The sequence below is a fragment of the Anas acuta genome, chromosome 3, assembly GCF_963932015.1.
Source record: "Anas acuta chromosome 3, bAnaAcu1.1, whole genome shotgun sequence".
Lineage (NCBI taxonomy): Eukaryota > Metazoa > Chordata > Aves > Anseriformes > Anatidae > Anas > Anas acuta.
In genome coordinates, this window is record NC_088981.1 from 58,122,470 (window position 1) to 58,144,128 (window position 21,659).

A 21,659-nucleotide genomic window follows, 5' to 3' on the forward strand; every position below is an offset into this window, starting at 1 on the left:
TCTGACCTAACACTAACGGTCCCCACTAAACCATATCCCTAAGCTTATTTTTTAAGCGAAATCGGGACGTGGAGAGCAGAAGTCCCAGCCAGCCCCGAAGAGGAGGGCGCCCTTCCAGCGGTGCGAGCTGCCAGATCCGAGCCTGTATCAGCACTTAACAGAAATTTTTCAAAAAAAAAAAAAAAAAAGAAAAGAAAGAAAGAAAAAAAAAAAGCCCCGAGGCCGCCGCCCTCCCGGGGCCCCTCCGGCAGCCGGCCCGCCCGGCCGCCCCCGCCTCGTCAGCGCCCGCCCGCCGCTTCCCGGCCGGGCCCTGCCCGCTGCAGGCAGGGCGCAGGCGCCTGGCTGGGGGAGCGGAGCAGCTCCGGGGCCGTGCCCGGCGCCATGCGGCTGCTGCTGGCGCTGCTGCCGCTGCTGGCGGCCGGGCGGAGCGCGGCGGGCAGCGGGGAGCAGCCGCCCGCAGGTACCGAGCCGGGACCGGGCAGCAGCGGGGCGCGGGGGGAAGGGGGGGGGGGGGGGGGCAGCGAGAAAATGGAGGCGGCCGCGGCGGGGAGCGGGGGAAGCGGCGCCCTCGGGGCTGGCGCTGCCCGCGGGGTGGAGGGGAGAGGGGAGAGTGGGCAGAGCCGGGATGCGGTGATTTGTGCAAAAAAAAGCAGGGAAAGCGGGGGATGGAGGTACAGGGGGTTAGGGGTGTGGGGAGCTACGTGCCGTAGAGCTGGGAGCTGTGTGCCTGAAGTGCTAATAGCGGCTGATGGCAGAAATCAACGTTGGCTGCTCGCATCCCCACGCGCTGTGGGTGCTGCCCTCGCAGGACTTTGGGAGGTTGGTGGGGTTTTGCCTGCCCCCAGCTCGGAGCAGGGACGGCTGGCGTCACGGGGCAGCTCACAGCCAACATTGACCGCGCCGACAGGTTGCTAGACCTTGCCCTCAACGCCTTCCCTTCAAGGTTTCTGCAGTAAGGAGGCCTGATAGGGTGAATGCTGGCTGGCCTTGGGGATCCGACTTCACGTCTTCTGAGGATATGCTTTAATTGCCAATAAAACATAATATTTTGACGTTGTGGCAAGTGATTTTGAGGTTAAAAAGCACAGTACAGTAAATCACTACTGTGAGTTGAAGCTGCCATAATCCAGGCTAATCTGGCACAATAATTGCCTCACTGTGAGGCTCTGGAAAGTGCTGTGGGGTAGATGAGATAATATCAAGCTACCTAGAAGTAAAATGCTCATTATTCTGTGCATGAGTGCAGCAAAGCCTCAGCTGAAATCCGCAGCACACGCTTTTGAGTTGTGTCCTGAAAACACAAGTAGAGTTTTTCCTGGTGACTAGTGTGCAGGTTGGCCACAGCCTCTATAAACACACCCTTCAGAGGCTTCATCCTTTAAGCAAAAACTTATTTTTTTAGACAAAAAAATGTGATGGAGGGAGTTCTAGCAGATACTGCTGTGTATTAGATGAATGAAAAAGCTGGTTATGCCTGTGAAGACAGACCATTAACGTAACTTTATTTCATTATTATGTAGATGCAAGCAGATGTGTTGGCTTACAGTGGAAAGATGAGAGTAGGAAACGGGGAATTCTGAAAGGCATTTATGATGCTTTCCTTTGTTATGATAGAGTGCTTATTTTCTGAAGTCTTAATAGGGCTCTTAGTGTTTTGATAGTATAAAGTGGCTTGGGCTGAGTGTGCAATGAGGAAATGCCCTTCTGCCGGTCATCATCTCCCAGGCAGCAGTCGTCCAAATAGCTGAAGGCTCGCTGTGTTTTCTGCAGCAGGGCACTTAGCTCGTCTGCATAGATGTGCCTGTGACGCACCTTGGAGCTGGGCATTCGCTGGTGGGAGCTGTTGGGGTGTAAGTATCCAGAAAGGGAGGCCCCTGGTCAAGGTTGCAGTTGTAGTGGAAGCAGATTTGGAGACTGCAATAGCAGTTTGAGGTGCTTCTTGCTGATTGAAAGCCAAATTTCCAAGGAGGTGTGTGTACTTCCTTTTTGTGGCTGGCTTCCAGTTGTGTTGTGGTGATCTTGGTCTTTTGGGTTTGTTGTTTTGATTCTGATTACCGGCAGTCATAGCAGTTCTTCTGTCCAGCTCCAGACAAAATTTTGATAATAGAGAGTGCTGTACCATGACGTCTCAGCTATTATAAAGGGTAAAAAATTCATACAGAATAGTACCTGGCTGAGATTTTATTATCATAAACAAAAACTTTTAGGGCAAGCTCCATGAGGAAATAAAACATGTAAATAGTAGCTGTTCTCAAAGGCACTAAATACTGCCCCTAGCGTTTGATGTCACACAACCAAGAATATTTATTTCACTCATAAGTATTTTTAAAAGCATAACAGCTTTAAATTTCACCCTTAGTTTTTGTCCTCTCTTCGTTTGTAAATTGAATGCTGATTCCTAGAAAGGAATTGAAGATCTTTGGAGAACTTGCAGTGGAACCTCCTGCACCGAATTGCTGTTGCGTGTGCTAACTCAAGCTCACTTTTAATGACTGTTAAGGAAGTGCCACCAGGGATAGGAGTGGCATTACAGGAGAAGTGTACGCCCAGGATTTCTTCTTGGAGGAACAACAAAGCAGGTGAAGGCGAGTGCCTGCAGACCTCCCACGGATGCGACCCAGAAGGCAGCCAAGCAGGCAGCAGGAGCAGGGTTCTCCAGCACCTTGCAGCCTGGTGGTAGTGAAGATTTTTTTGATCTTTTTACTGCTGTCTTTTCCCTTTTGGTGGTGGTGACAGCTGAAGAGAATCATGGCTTCTACATTTCGTGAAGGCACCAAAGCCTTTGCCCTTCCTAGGGTGCATATAAAGGGATGTATGAGCTCAGATGGAGCGCGGGGCTGGCCCGGGGAAGGCACGCTGTTTTCCTTGCCAGTAGCACAGGGTAACGGTTGTGTAGTGCTATGTCTGGCTGTCTTTTAACAGGCTAAATGGTGAGATAACCACTTGGCAGGAATCCACAGCAAATTTGGAACTGTTGTTTCTCTTATCTTACAGAAACGGCTTAAAACGGTTTTTCTGTGATGCCTCTCCTGAGGTTTATAAGGACTTATTTTTAATGAAAATCCAAAAAAGGAGCAGTTTCAAACACTGCATCTTCACAGGAGGATTTCTGACAGTTTCTCATTAAGCTTTCGATTCGAGCTTTCAATTTGTATTTCAGTACCTGAGTGAAGTTTATTCAGCGTGCGCAGCTTCAGAGAGCTGTCTGGATCTTTGTCAGCGTTGTTTCAGGTGGCTGTGCCGTGGAGTCTGCATTGTGGGCTCACCGGCACCTGGTCAGTCACACATATTGTGAGGCTTTCAGTCAAACTCTGTTTTTGTGAGCAGTAGTAAGGAAGCCTCTGTGTGTATGGTAATGCCTCGTGGCATCTGCTAGGAGGGAAGAAGGATCTTTGGTGTTGGGCAAGAAGGAGACATCAGTATGGAGGCTGTCTGTCTCATTTTTACATCTCTGAAACGTCCCCTTCTCAGGTTCATCTTTTTTCACTCTTGGATAATGCATCACTGAGGCTCAGTGAATAGGTGGGACATCTACACTTATCAAATACTAAGTCCTTCTGTACATACTTTAAAATAGATTTGACTGAATAAGTGGCTGCTATAAACATTACTTCACAAGTACTTTCCATAGGTAGTATTGTTCAGGAGCATTTATGTAGTGAACAAGACAGATTAGTTTCAGGCTGGCACAGAAACCTTTCTCAGTTTACGTATTTTAACCTTCTCAGATTTTCAAAAGCAAAAATCTTTCAGTGGCATTTGGCTTTTAATCCCCTCCTACATGTATTTCCTTCCTGTCCACTGTGTGGGTTAGCTGAAGACATGAATGCCTCCAAAATGCTAATACTTCAGTGAAGATAATAATCAAATATCTTCCCAACACATGCGGTGTATGTGTGTAATATGTTGTGCATGTGTGTATACATGCATATATGTAAACACACAACAGTGTCTGTCATATCTGTGGAGGTCTTTGTCACTAATGTGGGAGCGTTAGTTAGTTTGGACTGTTTGCATATGAACAAATAAATATCCACGTTTCTTTTTGAGTTGTGTGTGTTGGTTATAAACTGATCCTAGTGTGAGTTTGCCAAGATCAGCTACGTGTTTGCATTCCTCCTTCTGTTCCTTCTGTTAGGTGCTCGGCTTCTTGGTTGCCCCACGTGGTGGTTTTACTCAGGTGGGCAGCTGAGCTGCACCACAACCGCTCTCTCACTCCCCCTCCTCAAAGGGAAAAGGGGGAAAATATGATGGAAAGGGCTCGAGGGCTGAGATAAGGACAGGGAGATGGTTCAACAATTACTGTCATGGGCAAAACAGACTCAGCATAGGGAGACTAATTACATTTATTGCCCATTACTAACAGGCTAGAGAAGTGAGAAACTAAAAACAAGCTAAAACACCTTCCCTCCCATCCTCCCTATTCTACATCTCCTCCCCCCGAGTGGCGCAGGGGAGCAGGCAATGGGGGCTGCGGTCAGTCCCTGAGGCTTCGTCCCCACTGCTCCCTCACGGTCCCTCCCTGCCCCTGCTCCCCGTGGGGTCCCTCCCATGGATGCCGTCCTTCCCCAGCTGAGCCTGCGGGGGCTGCCCACAGGCAGCAGCTCTCCAAGCACTGCTCCCACACGGCACTGTCCCACAGGGTCCATTTTAAAAAAAAAAAAAAAAAAAAAAAAAGAGAGAGAGAGAGAAAAAAAAGGGAGCTAATAAGCCTGAAGAAAGGGACTTCCCTTAGGAAGTAGAAGTAGACTATATTTTCTATTTCCACACCCATTTTGAAGTCCCGTGGTCTAAACTGTTGTAGTGCTGAGCACTCACTTCTCTGTCTTTAAGCTGCTGTGACTTTAGCTCAGCCTCTGTGTGCTGCTGAATGAGCTGATGAGTCAAGTACTTGGTGACTCAAACAAATTAGGCAGCCTTCCCCAGTAGAGGTAGTGTCTTCCATGGAAATAACTGGTGTAATTAGGGAAAGGAGGTGAGCACCCAGGCCTTCTTTGGCTTTCAAGTGGAATCAGAAAATCTCATAGGTAAATGCAAGTTGGGAACAATTTCCATTGAATGTAATGTACTACATATGCATTAGACAGCCTGAGAGACAAGATGGTCAGTGCCAGTGGAGAGTAAGGGAAAAGGAGTGAAAGGTGTCATCTGGTAGAAAAATTACTTTAATGGGTAAAATAGGTAATTCCTGGCTTGTGAAACATGGAGAGGTTAATGAGGTGAGAAAAAGTGTGCTATAAACCTGTTTCTCTACTGGCTTTTGTTCATAAGTAGAGTTAAAAATTTTAGCTTCTCAGCTCATGCTGAAGAGTATCCTTTAGGTCTTAAGGATATGGCGTGAAAGGTAAGAGAGGGATATGCTGCTTGACTAGCTTACCACTGGAGACAAAGTTGTTAACAGTACCAATGAAAAGGATGAACTGATGGTCTGTGTAAACTCTTGTTCTTGTACGTGATCGTGGCCAACCTGTGGTCATTGTGTTACGGGGTGGTGACCTCCCTCGTGGCTGGGAATGGGGTGTGACTTGTGAAGAAAGTTGGCTTTCCATGAGGAAGGTTTGTTTTCTTCTAGTTCCTTTGTAGTCTCACAGCTGGAGCATGCTTGCGTCTCCTATGGAGCTGTTGGGAAAATACTGAAGTAGATCTAAATGCATTTCCTGGCATAATGTGGCAATAAGCACCAGAGAAACGCTTAGCTGGCATAATAAACCTTATTTAAGAACCATTTTTGAATGGTTCTTAGACATGGAGATGCAAATTGATTTCAATTAAAGAAAATACGATCATTCATTAACTGAAGGTAATACCTGTATGTGAAATAAAATAAAAATGCAGGGATCACATGGTTATTTCTATGCAAGTGTTTATTTTTTAAGGCACAGTGTGATGTCTGTGTGCTTTGACACCTCTTCTGCCAGCTTGTCACCTTTTTTTTCTTGTGGTTGAGAATTTGATGATTAGGTTCCTTTATTCCAATAACTGAGATACCACTCCTGTACGTACTATCAAATGTGTGATTCTGTGAAATAACTAAACCACAGCACCACTTGTGGAGTGAGGCATATTATGTGTATCATCAGATCTTCGAGGTTAATGGTGTATCTCAGCCTCTGGATATTGCTTTCTGTAAGGTGTTATCTTTGTGGTCTTGTTTTCAAGACATGAAAACTGTTTACTTTCCCTCAACGTATCACGAAGCGAAGTAGGAGCATTTGTGTTGTGAACAAGCAGCAGCCTGCAGCAGGTCAAACACAAGTTACCTTTCAATGTCTCACAAAAGCTATCTTGGCAGAATATTAGCAATGCCAAGTCAGACATTGAGAAGCTAAGAAGCGGCAATTAAAATGCTTGTGACCCTCATTTTTGCCCTTCTGAATGCCACGTGACAGCCCTAAGCAGTTAAAGCATTAAGTCATTTTCATTCCTGTGCGGCAGCTCCCCCAGTATCTCTGCTGCTGTTGGTGCTCAGACGTTTGCTGTGTGAGGAAGCTGTTGATGCTACTTTTTATTTGTGTGTCGCTTCCTCACCTCTGGTGCTGTTAATAAAGCGTTCCTCAGGTAGTCTCATGAGTGTGGGCCTGCACGGTAGTTTCAGTGCTAAAATTCCTTGCAACTGGTAGTTTTTCATTATCACAGCCTTCCAGAAGTACTGCTGGGAATGTAAAAATGTCATCATCAGAAATTGACGTTGAATCCAAGCTTTCCACGGCAGGCCTGTTGTCTTTTGGCTAGGCTGAGATGTTAGGAGACAGGAGGCATTAGGGGGCACACAGCCTGGGTTCAGCAGCTTTGGTGACACACTTCCCCATCTCCTCTTTCTGGGTCAGTTCTGAAGAGCCAGAGAAATCTGCAGGTTTGGGGGTTAATCTCTAATTTCAGTAAGCTATCGGCCCTGCCAGTTTACCTGTGTAATATGGACATAGGGATGTAATCATCCTGATGGACCTGATAAGGGCTGTCTGACAGACTTGTTTCCAATGGACACGGGTTATTGGAGGTTCAGGGTTGCAAGTAGAAAGAAAACTTTCTCTGTAGGAGAAAAGAATAGTAAATCAGCATGCAGAGCTCAAGTGTGTTTGTACTCATGGCAAACTGGTCCACTGGGGGGGAACAACTTGCAGTTTTTGTGTCTAATTTTTCCAGTCATATCTAGCACGTTGCCTTTTCCAAAGTATTTAGAAATATATTTGATTATTCTTGTATTTGACTAAGTGCAATTGTTCTGCTTCTTCCAGTACCTTCACCAACAGACCTTGTGGTAACATCCCAAAATTTCAAAACCGTCTTGAGTTGGCAGTACCAGCCTATGTCTGAAACGACTTACTTTGTTGTGGAAATGAAACCTTACATGTAAGTTCATACTTTTTTTGTCATTTCAGGTACCTCATATTCTCTAGAAGCACAAAAACAATCAGACCATGGTGATAAGTTTTGGGTTTTTTATGTGCTGACGTCCCGTAAAGGTTGCCAAAGTGTAAATTAAGATAAAATTCGCAAAAAAAAAACAGAATGGCTGAGGCTGGCAGGGCCCCCTGGAGGCCATCTGGTCCGACCTGTTGCTCAGGCAGTGACACCCAGAGCAGGGTGCCCAGGACCATGTCCAGGCGGCTTCTGGAGATCTCCCAGGAAGGAGCCTCCACAGCCTCTCTGGGCAACCTGTGCCAGTGCTCTGTCACCTGCAGTGTTGTTTTATCACAGGCAGTGTGTTGTACAGTATTTTTCTTTTGAAATAACAGCTATTGCTTGTTCTGTTTTACAGCCCAGGTACCTATATGACTGTTTCAACTTGTGTGAACATCTCAACTAATTCTTGTGATCTCTCACGGGAAGTAAAGGAAACTTTTTCTCCTTACTGGTTTCGAGTTAAAGCTGTTGTTGGATCAGAAGAGTCTGAGTATGTTGAAACAAATGAGTTTATTTTGCAAAAGCATGGTAAGTTCTATCATAGATCTTGTAATTCCTTTCCCAGAATATGTTGTTTTTTATTTGTTTCTTTTAATGATCAGAGTATCTTTGTTGCTGTGTTATTCTGTCTCATAAAGTTGGGAGTCCAGGACAAAGCAAAGCATGATGGTTGCTCAGTAGGAACTTCCATAGTTCTGTCTCTCTAGGGACTTGTTTGCCCTGTCGCTGTGGTATTGGACTTGAGTGAGACATTGCCCATGAGATTCTCTGACCTGGGCTGTGCTTCTGATAGAACTGGATTTATGCACTGCTGGAGATGGAGAAATGGAGAGTGTCTCCTTGTTTCCCCACTATGCTTTCCTTTTTCTCTACTCCATTCCCTTACTCAGTGTTCTCATGACTTAAAATCAGTGTCGGGTTTCAAGCGTTTGACAGAGGGATAGAAGTCATGCTAATAATGTTGAGTTTGAATGTTGGCAGTAAACTGGCAGCCATGGATGAAGAGAGATAAAATCACCTTCCTATTGGACAAGGCTAAGTCAGAGTCTTCAGTTAGATCATTAGATACTAAAAATTTGCGTAGGCGATTGCCACCAGAAATCAGATTTCATGACTATTATTCTTAAAGATTTGTTTATGTTTTCAAATAGCCTTTGTTTCAGCACAGTATTATTTTTAGCTCAGCATAATTCATGGTGGCATATAGTCAGCAGTACTTTGTTTTGTTCTCATTCACATGGCATAATTGCTTTGTTAGATTTTCTGTTATCAGTGATTTCTTTATGGTCCTATATGCATAGGAAAGTTTGACTTCTTAACAGTAATCTCCATTATTTCCATTTTAGAAGCAGGTTCACTTATGTATCGAAATGCGTCCATTATTTCCCAATGTTGCAGATATATAATACTAACAACATTAAAGTGAACATATCAGTCTTCTTGAATCTAATGAATTTTGGAAAGTTAACTACAAGTAGCCTGTTTTGTTAGATCTCTTTATCTCAATACTGTGTTAAAAACTTTGGACTAATAGTAAAGGAAAAATGTGTTGCAGGAAAAATAGGACCTCCAAAACTGGATCTCTCAAGGCACGCTGATAAAATCATAGTTGATATTTACCATCCTGTATTTCCTATGGGGTTTCAGCCTTGGATCACAGACAATTCAGAGATCGCATACCAGGTGACTTTTTGGGATAATGAAACTCAGGTATGTTTCAAAATAAAAACTTAAAAACACTTACTTGTTTTGAATACATAATAAGGGATTCTCTCCTCTGATGCACAGAGCCCACAGATATTTTAAAAAAAAAAAAAAAGGCAGTCAAATGTAACATAGGACTGCTGAAACCTAAAACCTGGGTTACAGTAAGAGGACTTGAAGGTCTGAAAGTTTGTCCAAATGCACTTTTTCCAACAAGAATCAGATAATTGCATTAGCTGTACATGAAAGAGAGGATTACTGGATCACATGCTGTTATTTCTGCATACCTGCTAAAACATGGATAACTATACTCCTTTCACATACCTAGATAGACCTTTCATTTCAGAATATTAAAGATAGTGATACCACTTTACGTAGCAATCACAGAGGGTGAACTTTAGGAAAATGATAGTACATATGGTTATTTACAGTTAACCTTTATATGCATCTAGGTACAGGTGAACTAGGAATGAAAGTATGGAATATGAACAGTGTGTTTTATTTGCATCTGAAAAGTTTAGATGAAAGCACTGTGGTCTCATTAAATAAACAAGCATAAGGTAGCTCAAAAATTGATAGTTGGAGTTCACAGCTTTTGCAAGGCATGTAGATATAGGAGCCACACCAAATAGTGTTGCAACATTTAAGAAGTGTTGGAAGGTGCTGTAACATCTATCATGTATTTAGTCAAATGATATAAATATTACATATATTTCTGTCTGTCTTTTTTTTTTTAGCATAAAAATGAGGTTTTTGCAGATGACTGTCCACAGTTTACAAATAAATGCAGCATAGACATCCCAGTTACTCCTAATGGTTCTACTTACTGTGTTTCGGCAAACGGAATTTTGTTTCAAAATCTGATAGTTGGTGCCCCGTCCGAAGAAAGCTGCATTCAGGTTCCTCTTGAGCAAACTACAAGTAAGAGAACACTAAAATTTTACTAGCAACTTAATGAGTCTAACTAGAGATATGTTACAGCAAAGTATTTGAGCTCCGATACAGTCATGAGATCACTTGGATATCTATGAGAGAATATGAAAAAAGAAAAAGCATAGTCATTCTTTTCCAAATGCACTTTCCCTGTTCCAAAGGCTTTTAAAAATCATGTGTTATTTTCAAGTAACCCTGAGTTTTCTGGGTGCTTTTTCCTGCTTCACTGGTATTACAAAACTGGTTTTATTATACCTGATCATTGGTATAATTAACAACTGACAAATTGATCGCTTATTGGGTTATATGGCTTTTGGAAGCACTATACCTATCTTCTAATAAATGGCTTTTTGAGTCACATCACAGTAGCAAATGCATTTAGTTATTCTGGAACTTGAAGTAACTTGTAATAAAGTCGAGGTATCATCTGCTTTTTCTTAATTAAAGGGAACAATGGTAGCTAGTTGGTAGCCCATCTTTGTATCTCTGGTAGTCTGTTACAACCATTATAATGTTACTTCATTATGGCCCAAAACTTCACTAGGGAAAAGAGATAAAATTGATAGAAGCAGTTGTGTTCTTTCTTTTATGCACAGAAGGAGCAGTGCGGTTGAGGGGGAAGGCTTAAAGGAGAATTGGACTAATGGAGTCCTCTATAAATATTAGATAAAAGTTCTGTTTTGGATTTCACATTTTGATTTTATTGTGCAGAGATGCACAGTAATTCTTACATTGATTAATATGCTCTCACACAGAAAGTGTGTTTTTTAAAAAAATTCATACCTATACATCATCTCTAAGGAACAAAAAATAAATTATAAAAATTCTTTACCTCCATAAAAACATGACTGTTAGATGAATTGAAAATCCTATGTTGTAATTTTTATGTACTTCATATACTGCTTTAAAAATTAAGTTCTCTTCAGTGAAAAAAATGTGTTAAATTGATAAATTTGCATACTGCATCCTGAGCTATAGCAGTTTCTACATTTGTTTATAAATAGTACAGCACAGCAGTGGTTTATTTTCCAAACTTCTTAACAGAATTTGGTATAACTTCCTAGGTACAGAAAAAATGGTCATTGTGTGTGTGGCTGTGGTGATCATGGGCGTAATTTTCACATTATTTTGTGGCTTCAAGAAGCTAAGGGAGAAGAACATAAAGCTGCCCAAATCCTTGGTAAGTTCAGACTTGTTATCTATATCAGATTTTTAATATCCAACTCGGTAACTTTTTTATACCTGTAACATCTTTATGGACATTCTGGTTGTTTTTACCATAATTTCATAAAAAAAAAAATAGCATTTGTACCAGTTTGTAGATTATGATAGCCTCTGTACTCAGATGCCCTGTACTTGTTGTAGGATTAGACTTTGGTCTCTGTTTAACTGAAGTAATGTTACTTAGTCTATTATGAGAATGTAGTTTCCAAAAACCCATAGTGTGTATACATAGACAGGTTTGTATTCATTCTAGTAGCAGAGAAACAAAATTACTGAGGTTAGAAGAGACTTCTTGAGATTGTCTTGTCTAACTTCTTTGCTTAAGCAGGGTTAACTAGAGCAGGTTGCCCTGGATTCTGTCCAGTTGAGTTTTGAACATCTCCAAGGCAGTAGGCTCCACAGCCTGTCTGTGCAACCTGTTCTAGTGTTTAACCGACCTTACAATTTTTTTTTTAAAGAGTGCTTTCTTGCATTCAGGTAGGATTTCTTGCTTGTTTTTGTGCCCATTGTCTCTTGCCTCTTGTCCTATCATTGGACATGCATGAGATTCCTTCGTTATTTGGTAGTAGTGTGATACTGGTAAGTGTTACAATGTTCTTAGTGAGGTGCAGAGTGAGGAGGGGAAAAAAAAACAACAACGTAATAGCACTGTAGGAAGAGTGAAGAAAAACTGCTAGGGGAAATCTGCTCTTATATTGAGCAATCACAGAGAAGACAGTCAGATCTTCCGTAAAAGCTTCCTGCAGATGTATGTAGAAAATGGAGTGGATGCTGCTTTAAGAACGGTAGAAGCCTCCATGCATCCATGTCAGGTATTCCACTCTTCCCTGACAAGTACTGTTATACTGTCCTTCTGGTATCTTTTTAGTCACAACAGCTGAATAAACATCAGTAGCTGAAAAAAATCTTCAAGAGCTGCCATGTGAGGTAGTAGTAATTCTTAAATGGTAATTGTATCAAGAGGGTATCTTCTTGGCAGATACAGGAAGTCTCATAAGACTTCTGGAGAGAAGAGGCAGGGATCTTCAGTTCTGTGTTCTTCAACTTAAGACCCTTAAAGAGATTCCTTAGTGCAGGGTAGCTCAACACCTAACATCCCCCTGGAGCCTGATTTCTTTGGAGTGGAATATTAGGAGGTGAGATGGCTCTGACTGAGTGAAGATGTCCAAGCCAGTGATGCTAGGTCCCTTTGTAGTAAGCAGCAATCTAGTCCATCAATTTCTGCAGCTCAGGCATCTCATTCTACAATAATAGGTAAGTCTGGTCAGACAAAGCATTCCATGAAGTGCCTGTTTCTCTTCATGGACTTTGACAGGAGCCATGGGACCAGCTCAGAGAGAGCCATCCACATTTAGACTTAGTAGAAAGTCAGATGAGATAAATCTGTCTGAAGGACTCTGCAGCTAGACTCTGACGTCAGGCAGACCTTTAGAAAACAGTGAGATGCTGGAAATTTTTTTTTTCATCTTCACACCCGTATGTAACTGTCTGAATATATACCATTGTCCTACATGCACAAAATATTTTTTTTGAAGACCATTTGCTTTAGCAAAAGTCTCTGCATCTAGATGACTGTGCTATGCGTTGAGCATATTGCTCTTCAGGCTTCCCAAAACCACTGTGGTACACCACATCTAAGGGATCAGAAGAAAGAAAATCACAAGTAGAGCATGTGCCACTTAACTCCTGTGAGCTTACTGCTGTGTGGTCTAAGTCCACACGTTAGCTTTCTTGTGGAAACTTCACATGTGTCCATATTCTCAATTTACTGGGCTGTATGTTTTCTGGTGATTCATAGGTTCCAGCATACCACAGTCTGCTTCACATTCCACGTTGTTCCTGCTAAGGAACAGAATAAAATATACCTATTTGTGAAGATTGTTACCTTCTGTCCGTTTCTGTTGAAGTCCCTGGTGACAGTATAAATTGCAGAGCTCAAGTAGATGGTTTTAATACAGCTGGTATGAATAATACAGGAATTTAAAATGAATAATTAATAACCTGTGATTCATTTTATATAATTAAAATTATTTTTGAATGATTACATTAATGAATATATTAATGCAAACAATAATTTGTATGAATAATAAGTTTAATTATACAAAGAGTTATCTGTGCAGGCATCTGAGATCTGAGACCCTATCACAGACCTTTTGTGTTGTACCTGAGCCTGTCTGAAAATGAAACATCTCAAGAGTTTTTCCATACATCAGAAGACTAGGCAAGATGCCCCACCTTAAGACTGTTGCCTTACACTGATCTGCTTCCTGATGGCTTCAAGTAGATCCTATAAGATACCTGAGTCACTTCCAGAAAGTTGAAATTCTGAAAGAAAAATAAGAAATAGCAATCATCAAGCCTAGCTGAGAGTCAGACAAATAAAAAAATGAATTTCCATTTAGATTGCAGGAAAATTTTTAATGTCATCTTTATGCTGTTTAGGACCTCCAAGGAGAGCAGTTGCAGTCATATTTAGGTCTTACTTCCACAGTCTCTTTCAGTATGGACATTGAATGGTTACCGTCATTAGAGAAGGTGTTAGGGCAAACGTTTGAGACACCCCTATTCCTGGCAAGACCCTACCAGGAGTATACATCGAAGGAAATGAGATAGATTATTTACAAGACTTCATTATGCTAGTCTTCTGCTTGATTACAGGAATCCAGCATTTCAGCAGCCTAGCTCTAGAGAGAGACATTTCTTTTCTTTCAGTTATCTCACAAAAAGTATTTCAAGAGGCTGTTTCCTTCCACCCATCATCTTGAGTCATTTCAGTTTCTCCTGTGTGTGGTACCAGATTTTTGTTCCAAGATTCATGATACAGGTTTATCCACTTTAAAAGAAGACAGTCCATAACTTACTGCTAAGTTGTGGGCATCTCCATCTACTTAAACTTTGCTGTCTTCTATTCATGCCTCTCGTCTTTAAATGGTGGACAGTGTTTTAGTAGGTAGAAAATACACTTGCTCAATAAGACAAAACCTCACTGAAAAGCATCAACTTGCATTTTTAGCTTACACTGAAGTCAACTTTTCTGCTGTTGATGCTTTTTCTGAGCCCGACAGGGGTGACAATGTTGTTTTCTCTCTCTGAATTTCCAGAGCGCTTACAAACGTGCACAAAACACTTAGGAATTTGCTCTATGACTCTGGATTTTTTTGGTCATTCTGATTATGCAATTTTTCATTTAGAGGAATTGTAATTGCACGTCCCTGCAAATGTCATTGAATGATACTTACCACAAACAATTACTGTCTTAGAAGGAAGAGGCTACTTCATTAGTGCTTGTGACAAAGAAAGAGTGATGATAACATTGTATACGTTATCAGTAACAGTTAAAGGAAAAATAATAACTTACTTATGGTAACACTTGTTTTAAAATAGTAACCCATATCTTGATTGCACTTGTTATTAGAGATCCTGTAAGTGTTATTACAGTTAGTGTAGTAAGGCTTATCGATTATTTTCTTTGAAGCTAGAAATGAATGCATGAACTGCTATATTATCTTGTAAATAATGACTAAGCGACTCTTAAAGAACCTTTGCTACCAGGAAACCCACAAGGGTTTTTTCTTCTTTCGTGGAATAGGAGTGTCTTGTAACATCTTGCTTGTACCACCTTGTGCCACAGACAGGAAAATTAGTTTCCTTTTTGAGAATAGAAGTTTTTGGATGTCTTTCTTGCATAGAAGCACTGATTTTATCCTTGAGTATTTCTCTAAGCATTGCTAGTCAGCAGTGTGAAATGCAGAAACTTCATAAAGTATGAGATGTTCCCTTAGTGTCTTTTAGGACTATGGTTTTAGAAGCACGTGACAATTTTAAAAGGACAGAAATAAGAGCTCATTTGGTTCAGGGTTTTTATTTTTGCTGTGGCACAGCATGTACAGGTACTGGGGTAGGGGTGAAGGTGTAAATGCAGCTTTTAGACATAGTTTCTATAGCATTTCACTTTAATTCACGTTCTGCAAGTATGGCAGCTTAAATAATGGATTGTCTTCTCTTGTCACATATTGTGTGACTATTGGAGCCTGATTTTTGCTACCCTCAGAAAAGCTACAGATGCTAGTCCCTTCAATATCAGTTTAAGTATGGCATAAGTAACTAATACTTTATATCTGTATAAGTACGTTTTGGAAATGGACAACATGAATGCCAACTGTTCATAACATTTTCAGTATCTATGCATTCTTCATTGCATTCTGGTTTCTGTAACTATATTAACCATCCACTTCTTATGAATGGGTGGTTTTTATACGTACTCATGCAGAATTACCCTAAATAGTCTCTACGTGGTATTATGACTATTTCTGCACAACAGAAAACGAAAGTCCAGAGAGGATGATGGCTGAAGAGCAGCTAGATTCTTAGTGTTACAATTCACCTTAAATGTCTTTTTTGAAAATAATAATAATAATTTTTAAAAAGTTTCCTGGTGGCAATCTTTAATTCCCAAGATGACCATCTCACCTTAGTTGTGTTAACACACCTATCGGATAAGATTGCAGATCACTTAGATTGCTCACTAAGATTACAATTAGCTTCTCTCCAAGGAGCATTCCTTTGTGTGTGGTTGTTTTCTGTTTTGATTTTTAACTCCAGTAATCTCATTGATCCAGCATACACAGTACCATAAACAGGTGTTGGTGCAACTGAAGGGAAGGCTTTGGGGTTGAATTGAGAGGTGAAGGGAAGTAATCAGTTGTAATGAAGTCAGCACACTGTGCAGGTATGAATGTAAAGATACAGCCTTGTAACCTTTTGATCAAAGAAGGTGCTTGTAAAGCACAGTCATTTGATCATCTGGTTCTGAATGCACTCTGTTCCTACATGAATATGGACTGGGAAATTCTTTTTGCCTATTTGGAGCTTTTTTTAATGCTATTTTTCTCTTCCTTTTCTCCTCCTTTCCTCCATCCCTTCCTTCCAAGTTTGCCTCAACCAGTATTTTCAGTCAAATTACTTTACAGAGCATCCCAAAAGCAGTTTGTAAAACTGTTCATATTTCATTAAGGACGTAGCTCATATAAAGTAGCCGGTAGTCTGTGGTACACATATACAACAAATTACAAAATTTGGAAAGGACACTTGAATTGAAAAGTGCTTTCTCCCTGTGCTTTCTAGTAGCTTTAGAAGGCAACATCATACAGCTCAAAGTTTACCTTTCTTAGATTTTCATATATATTCTTTAAAATACCTTAGAAAGAAAAAACAAAACCAGAAGAGTCTAAACATCCTGAAGGCATGTCTTAATGTTTCAAAACAAGCTGGAGCCAGGCCATTGAACGACTTAATATGGTCTTCCTGTGGTAGAGTTTTCAAAGCAAAATGTTACAGTTTCTTGCAACACTGAGGGACTGCTTAGTGACATAAAAGAAATAACTAGAAAGATTTCAGCTTAAATCTTCAGATGATTAAAAATACAGTGGGCAGAGATTGTACTCATGAAACAGGTTTGATCCTTGCAAATGTATTTTCATGTAGAAGGTATTTCTGAGAGCTTGAACGGAAGTATGAATGAAACAGGTGAAGTCAGATGAAGGTTGATGACCTTACCAGATTCTCATTTTGCTAATTCTGCTGGAATTGGCTCTAAAAACATTAAATGTGTATTATGAACTTGTACCTTTTTTTGGCCTCTAAGCTTCAACAGAAGGTAAAGCAGATAAGTTAGTGAATTATGCAGAACTAAAAGTGTTTTGTTTTTTTTTTTTTTTCTTCCCCCATTTAAGGTCACTGTGATAAGAAACCTGAACACGGATAACACTTTCGAATCAAAATCAGAGGGAAAATACATCTCTGTAGTAAGCATCATGCCAGTCCAGTCAGTGTCACCTTTGAATAGCAAAGAAACCTTGCTGAATATAGAGCCAGAAGAAGAAGCTGTCAGTCCTGAGAATTTCAGTGAAGAAGCATCTTCTTGTCCTCTGCCAGAGACACCAGACAAAGTGGAAGAGTCCTCTGTGCAGAAGATTACAGAGGAGGTCCCTTCTGATGATGAACAGAATTGTAAAGTAAAAGAGAGTTACTTTATTTCTAGCAGTAACCAAACAGATACAAGTAGTAACTCTTCGGGTCCAGAGATTTCTGCCACAGAAATACACCAAACAGTCATGCCAAGAAGCTGTCCCAAATTTTCTGGCTATGACAAGCCTCACGTGCCATTAGATATGTTGATAGATGTTGGTGAAGAACAACCTGTGATTGCTTACAGGCCTACTGACTAACCAGGATAGATGAAATGTTTAATCAAAGCTCATGAAGAACAGCATTACTGAAGATCATGGAGAGCCAGGCTTATATCATGAATATCTACAGGTTGTACGTGCACTGATGGAAACAGAATGACAAGTGTACAGCTTAGTACAGTGGGATCCTGAAATGGGACTGAGCATAGCACCTAAGAACAATATGAAAACGGGGTGGTGGGGGGAGGAAATTTCATAATAACCTGTCACTTTCAGAAATACCTGTGTATAGGACATAACTTACTATTTCCTGTTTGAACAAGATAGTTCCCTGTTATTCTGTACTCTGTGAAGAGCAGAGATGTTATAAAGGAGTGTAAAACAGCTGCTGTATCACTTATGAGAGGTATTGGTAGTATTTTTATCCTTGTCATTGTTTTCTCTGAAAATTCTTGAAGAATGTCTTTGTATTCAAAGAAATCCTACTCTTTAAGTAAGAATATACTTGTAACTTTTTCCTATGTCACTTAGGAATTTGATTCCATCACCAAGAATCAGCTATTTATGTTCTTTTCTGCAACTAGAGGTCTGTGTTTCCAGGGCTGCTACTTTGCGCATTTCAGTGAGTACATGCTAAACTTTTTTAAAAAAAAAAAACAAAAAAAAAAAACTTCAAAGCAGAAGTCCTGTGATGTAAATAGCTGTTCTTTAAAACACTGTTACTTCCCTATGGCTGCGTCCAGATGGATTGTCTAGATACACTGTGTAATCTTGTCACATTTTGGATAACACCTGTATGAGTGTGCTGGCTGATCCTCCGGAGGTGCAGGGGGAAGGTGTGTGTGACCGGCAGTAGTTACACAGACTCTTCAGGAAGTGTTATTCAAAATTAATCGGCCTGCTTTCCTTCAGAGTATTTCTGTTGTAATTCTTAGAACAATGTAATGTTTTCTCATAGAAACCAACAGGACTTCTACCAATCAGTCACAATTTCTAGATGGTTGGAAATGACTGCCATTTTTCATTGTCATGACCTAGCTCAGAAACTGCACCAAATTGTCTTCAGATGTATTTTTGAGGGAGGCAACAGAAAAGCAATGTGATAATTTGAAGTTCCTAAAACACTGTCATCTGAAAGGGCTCTGGATATTGTCATGTAAGATTATAATTTTGAAAAACAAAGGATGAGAATTTTATATTTAAAAGCTTTGCAAGTCTAATGCCTTCAATCCAGGTACTTTGTCTTTAGTCCAGATTTGGTGGTGCTTTTTTCTGTTTGTAAGAAATGTTTGTGATAGTGCTTAATTCAGGAAAAAGGGATATTTTTACAGACACGAGGTAGTTAGTTAGTACAAAATTGTCTTTGTTCTAAAAGATAATTTTTATATGCATATCAGAAATGTTTGCTTGTTACAGCAAATGATTTTAAAGGGAAACCAGCGTTGTGCCTTTATCCTGAAATTTCTCAGTGGCATGAGTATTCCTAAGATAAAGTTTGTACAGCAACTAGTTGCTGTAGTACTACAGGAAGGCTTTGAAAATCAGAATTAACTTGCAGTCAAATCTTCAACAAAACTGACTTTTCAGTTAATAGTATGGTTCACCACTGAAATTTGCATTTTGCAGTCTGTTTCACCAAGGAGATGAGCAGCTGTGTCCTGTGCAGAGCTTCAAAATGGTGCCATTTCTTTCAGATTTTTAGGTTGTTGATAAATAGGAGCTGCATAGGGTGCTAGGGTGTAGTTAAGGTTAGGGAGGCTAAGGTCAGAAACAACGCAAATATATCATGTGCATGTGGGAAAAAATTGGTGTGGTGGTTAGACATTCCCGTTACACATTGACATGTATAATGGAAAAGCACTGTTATTTTCTAACCTGAAAATCAAGCACAGGAGTACAGGTATTTTGTGCTACACAACACACGTATGTACGCAACTGGCCTGTTACTGTTACTATCATGAAGTTTTTTATTATTTTTTATTATTCTTGAGAAGATTTTGGAACTATCGTTACAAAAGCCACTGAATTATCACCCTCCCTGGACCACCTCCCTTCTATGTGCTGTGTGCGTAACGCTGAAAGGAGTGGAAGCAGTGTCAATGTTTTATTTTTTGGGGACACCTGGACCAGGTTTTATAATTGTGAAATACAGGGTGCACAGAGCACCAGATTTGTTTATTTACTCTCTGTGACTGAAAATGTAAGGCCACAGTGAGACAAGAATGTGTTCATGGGTCAGTAAGCTCCGAGTCTTGTCTCCAGCTGTTGCTGGTGGCAGTAGTAATAAGAGAGAGCCTAAGAACAGGGTAAGTGCGTGACAATATTTCTAGTAGGAGACAATCTAGTTACCAGCAAGCTGCCGTGTGGTGGCTTTTTGGAACAGGGAACACAGAAATGCCTCACTGGCTACAGCACTGCTTTCCCAGTTCTGTAGTACCGAGTAATTGAGCCATGTCTTTTTGAAGCTGTTGGGTAGTATTTACCTATGCATTTTCACTTGCGTGTTTAAATTAATAAGCTCATATTCTTCTGATGGAATAGTAGTTTGCTTAAGCTCCCAAGCATTTCAGAATAGCACCTTGGCACTGGGTGTCAAAAACCCTAAGGTTTGTAGGTTCAAAATTGCTTAATGCTCATGCCTTTTACTGACATAAAATACCAGCTATTCAGTATGACACATGTAGAAGGTTGCATCAGTTCAAGCTGCTTCAGGTGAATTTTTACTCTTGTCATGGCTGCTCAGCGTTCTTCTCATCCTTTCTTCTAAAGGTGATTTGGGATGTTATGGAATATGAGACATCAGAACATTATATCCTTTGCAAAACAACCTGCATCACAAACCCTTGGCCCAACATTTCTAAGAACTTCTTTGTCTGTCCTTTTTGCACTGGTATTGTAAGTTCTTGTTGTTAGCCCTACAGTTAACAACGAAGTACTATGCTAATGCTCTGTGCTGACACGGAGGCATCAGATGCTCTTTTTTTATTTTTTTTTTCTCCATGTAAATAAATAATGTAGTTTTAAACAGAAATAATCACTCTTTTTAAATCGACTGACATCTGTGAAAAGAAGGTATGTTAGTGTCGCATTTGCTCAGAACAGACATGCAAGTTTGTGTGTAGTCAGTCCTTCACTAGTGAAGATTCCAGGAAATGAAGGTTGCATGCAAAAGGCTGTTTTTCTCAACTAAGACTAGAAATAAGTGATTGCTCTGAAATGGTGCCATGTAAACAGTTCAGTATTAGTAAATAGAACTATTGCACTTAGTTCATCTTAATAGTTTTAGCATGTCTTTAAAAAAAAAAAATCTGCACCTTTGATCTTCCAAGTTACTGAAGCCAAAACACAGATTTCCTATCATGACCTGCATAGGTTTCTTTAGCGTGATTTTTAAGAGTTGTCCTTTAGATATGATGTCCATGTTTACTCATACGCTTTCCATGTCTTCTAAATGGATGCAACCGCTGGGTGAGGTGGGACCCATAGAGGTCCACATTTCATTCTTCTTCTCAGGTCAGTATCATTCCTCTTCCACGTTTGCCTAAAGACTCCATGAGCCCATTAGGTGATCTACTATAGCAGCTCATCACTCTTAGGAAGTATTTTCTAATGTCTAACTCAAGTCTTCCTGTCTCCAGAAAATTCATTATCCACTGTTGGCCCATTTACCATGTTTTGATCCTCTTTTCAAATTTATAACTAAAATACTTGTAAATACTGTAAATTGAAATTTTGTTTATGTGAAATTAAAAAAAAATAATCTCAAAAGGCAAATGCGTGTGCTCTTTTTCCTTCCGTCAGCTTTTGAGCTGAATACACTCCTGCTTTTGAAACCTCGCTGAATTAATTCCTAGTGTCATGTATGTGGTGTATGCCTGAGCATTACTGAAAATGAATAGAAAACGGTGGGATGTGTGTGTACATAGCACGTGTGTGTGATGGTAGGTTGGCAAGTTGTTGTCATCCAACAATTGTGTTCATGCTCCTGATGCAGCAGACAGTAACTTCAGTCCGGTTTGATGCCCGAGCCTGGGGACTGTCATTATGTTCTCTGTAAGAATTACATGAAGTGGTCACACTATTCAAGTGGGTTGACAGCTACAGAGAAGGGAGAGCTGGGCTTCCCTGGATCTTTCCAATCACATTGTTGTGGTTTAGCCCCGTCAGGCAGCTCAGCACCACCCAGCCGCTCACTTGCTGTCCCCA

At 40.6% G+C, this 21,659-nt stretch overlaps 1 protein-coding gene across 1 annotated transcript; it reads left to right on the plus strand.

Moving 5' to 3' along the window:
- Positions 1–290: 290 nt before the first annotated feature.
- Positions 291–21,227, plus strand: IFNGR1 (interferon gamma receptor 1). Its single transcript, XM_068677306.1, has 7 exons — positions 291–460; positions 7,236–7,350; positions 7,760–7,932; positions 8,960–9,114; positions 9,846–10,029; positions 11,106–11,221; positions 16,998–21,227. Exons 1-7 carry the CDS (start codon positions 382–384, stop codon positions 17,490–17,492), a joined length of 1,317 nt encoding a protein of 438 aa, XP_068533407.1. The 5' UTR covers positions 291–381; the 3' UTR covers positions 17,493–21,227.
- The last annotated feature ends 432 nt before the right edge of the window (positions 21,228–21,659 follow it).

Excerpts from the sequence above, each read along its gene's own strand:
- IFNGR1 (XM_068677306.1), top strand. The coding sequence starts at position 382 with ATGCGGCTGCTGCTGGCGCTGCTGCCGCTGCTGGCGGCCGGGCGGAGC. Across the intron at positions 461-7,235 it reads CGGGGAGCAGCCGCCCGCAG|TACCTTCACCAACAGACCTT; the intron begins GTACCGAGCCGG and ends TGCTTCTTCCAG. Across the intron at positions 7,933-8,959 it reads GTTTATTTTGCAAAAGCATG|GAAAAATAGGACCTCCAAAA; the intron begins GTAAGTTCTATC and ends AATGTGTTGCAG.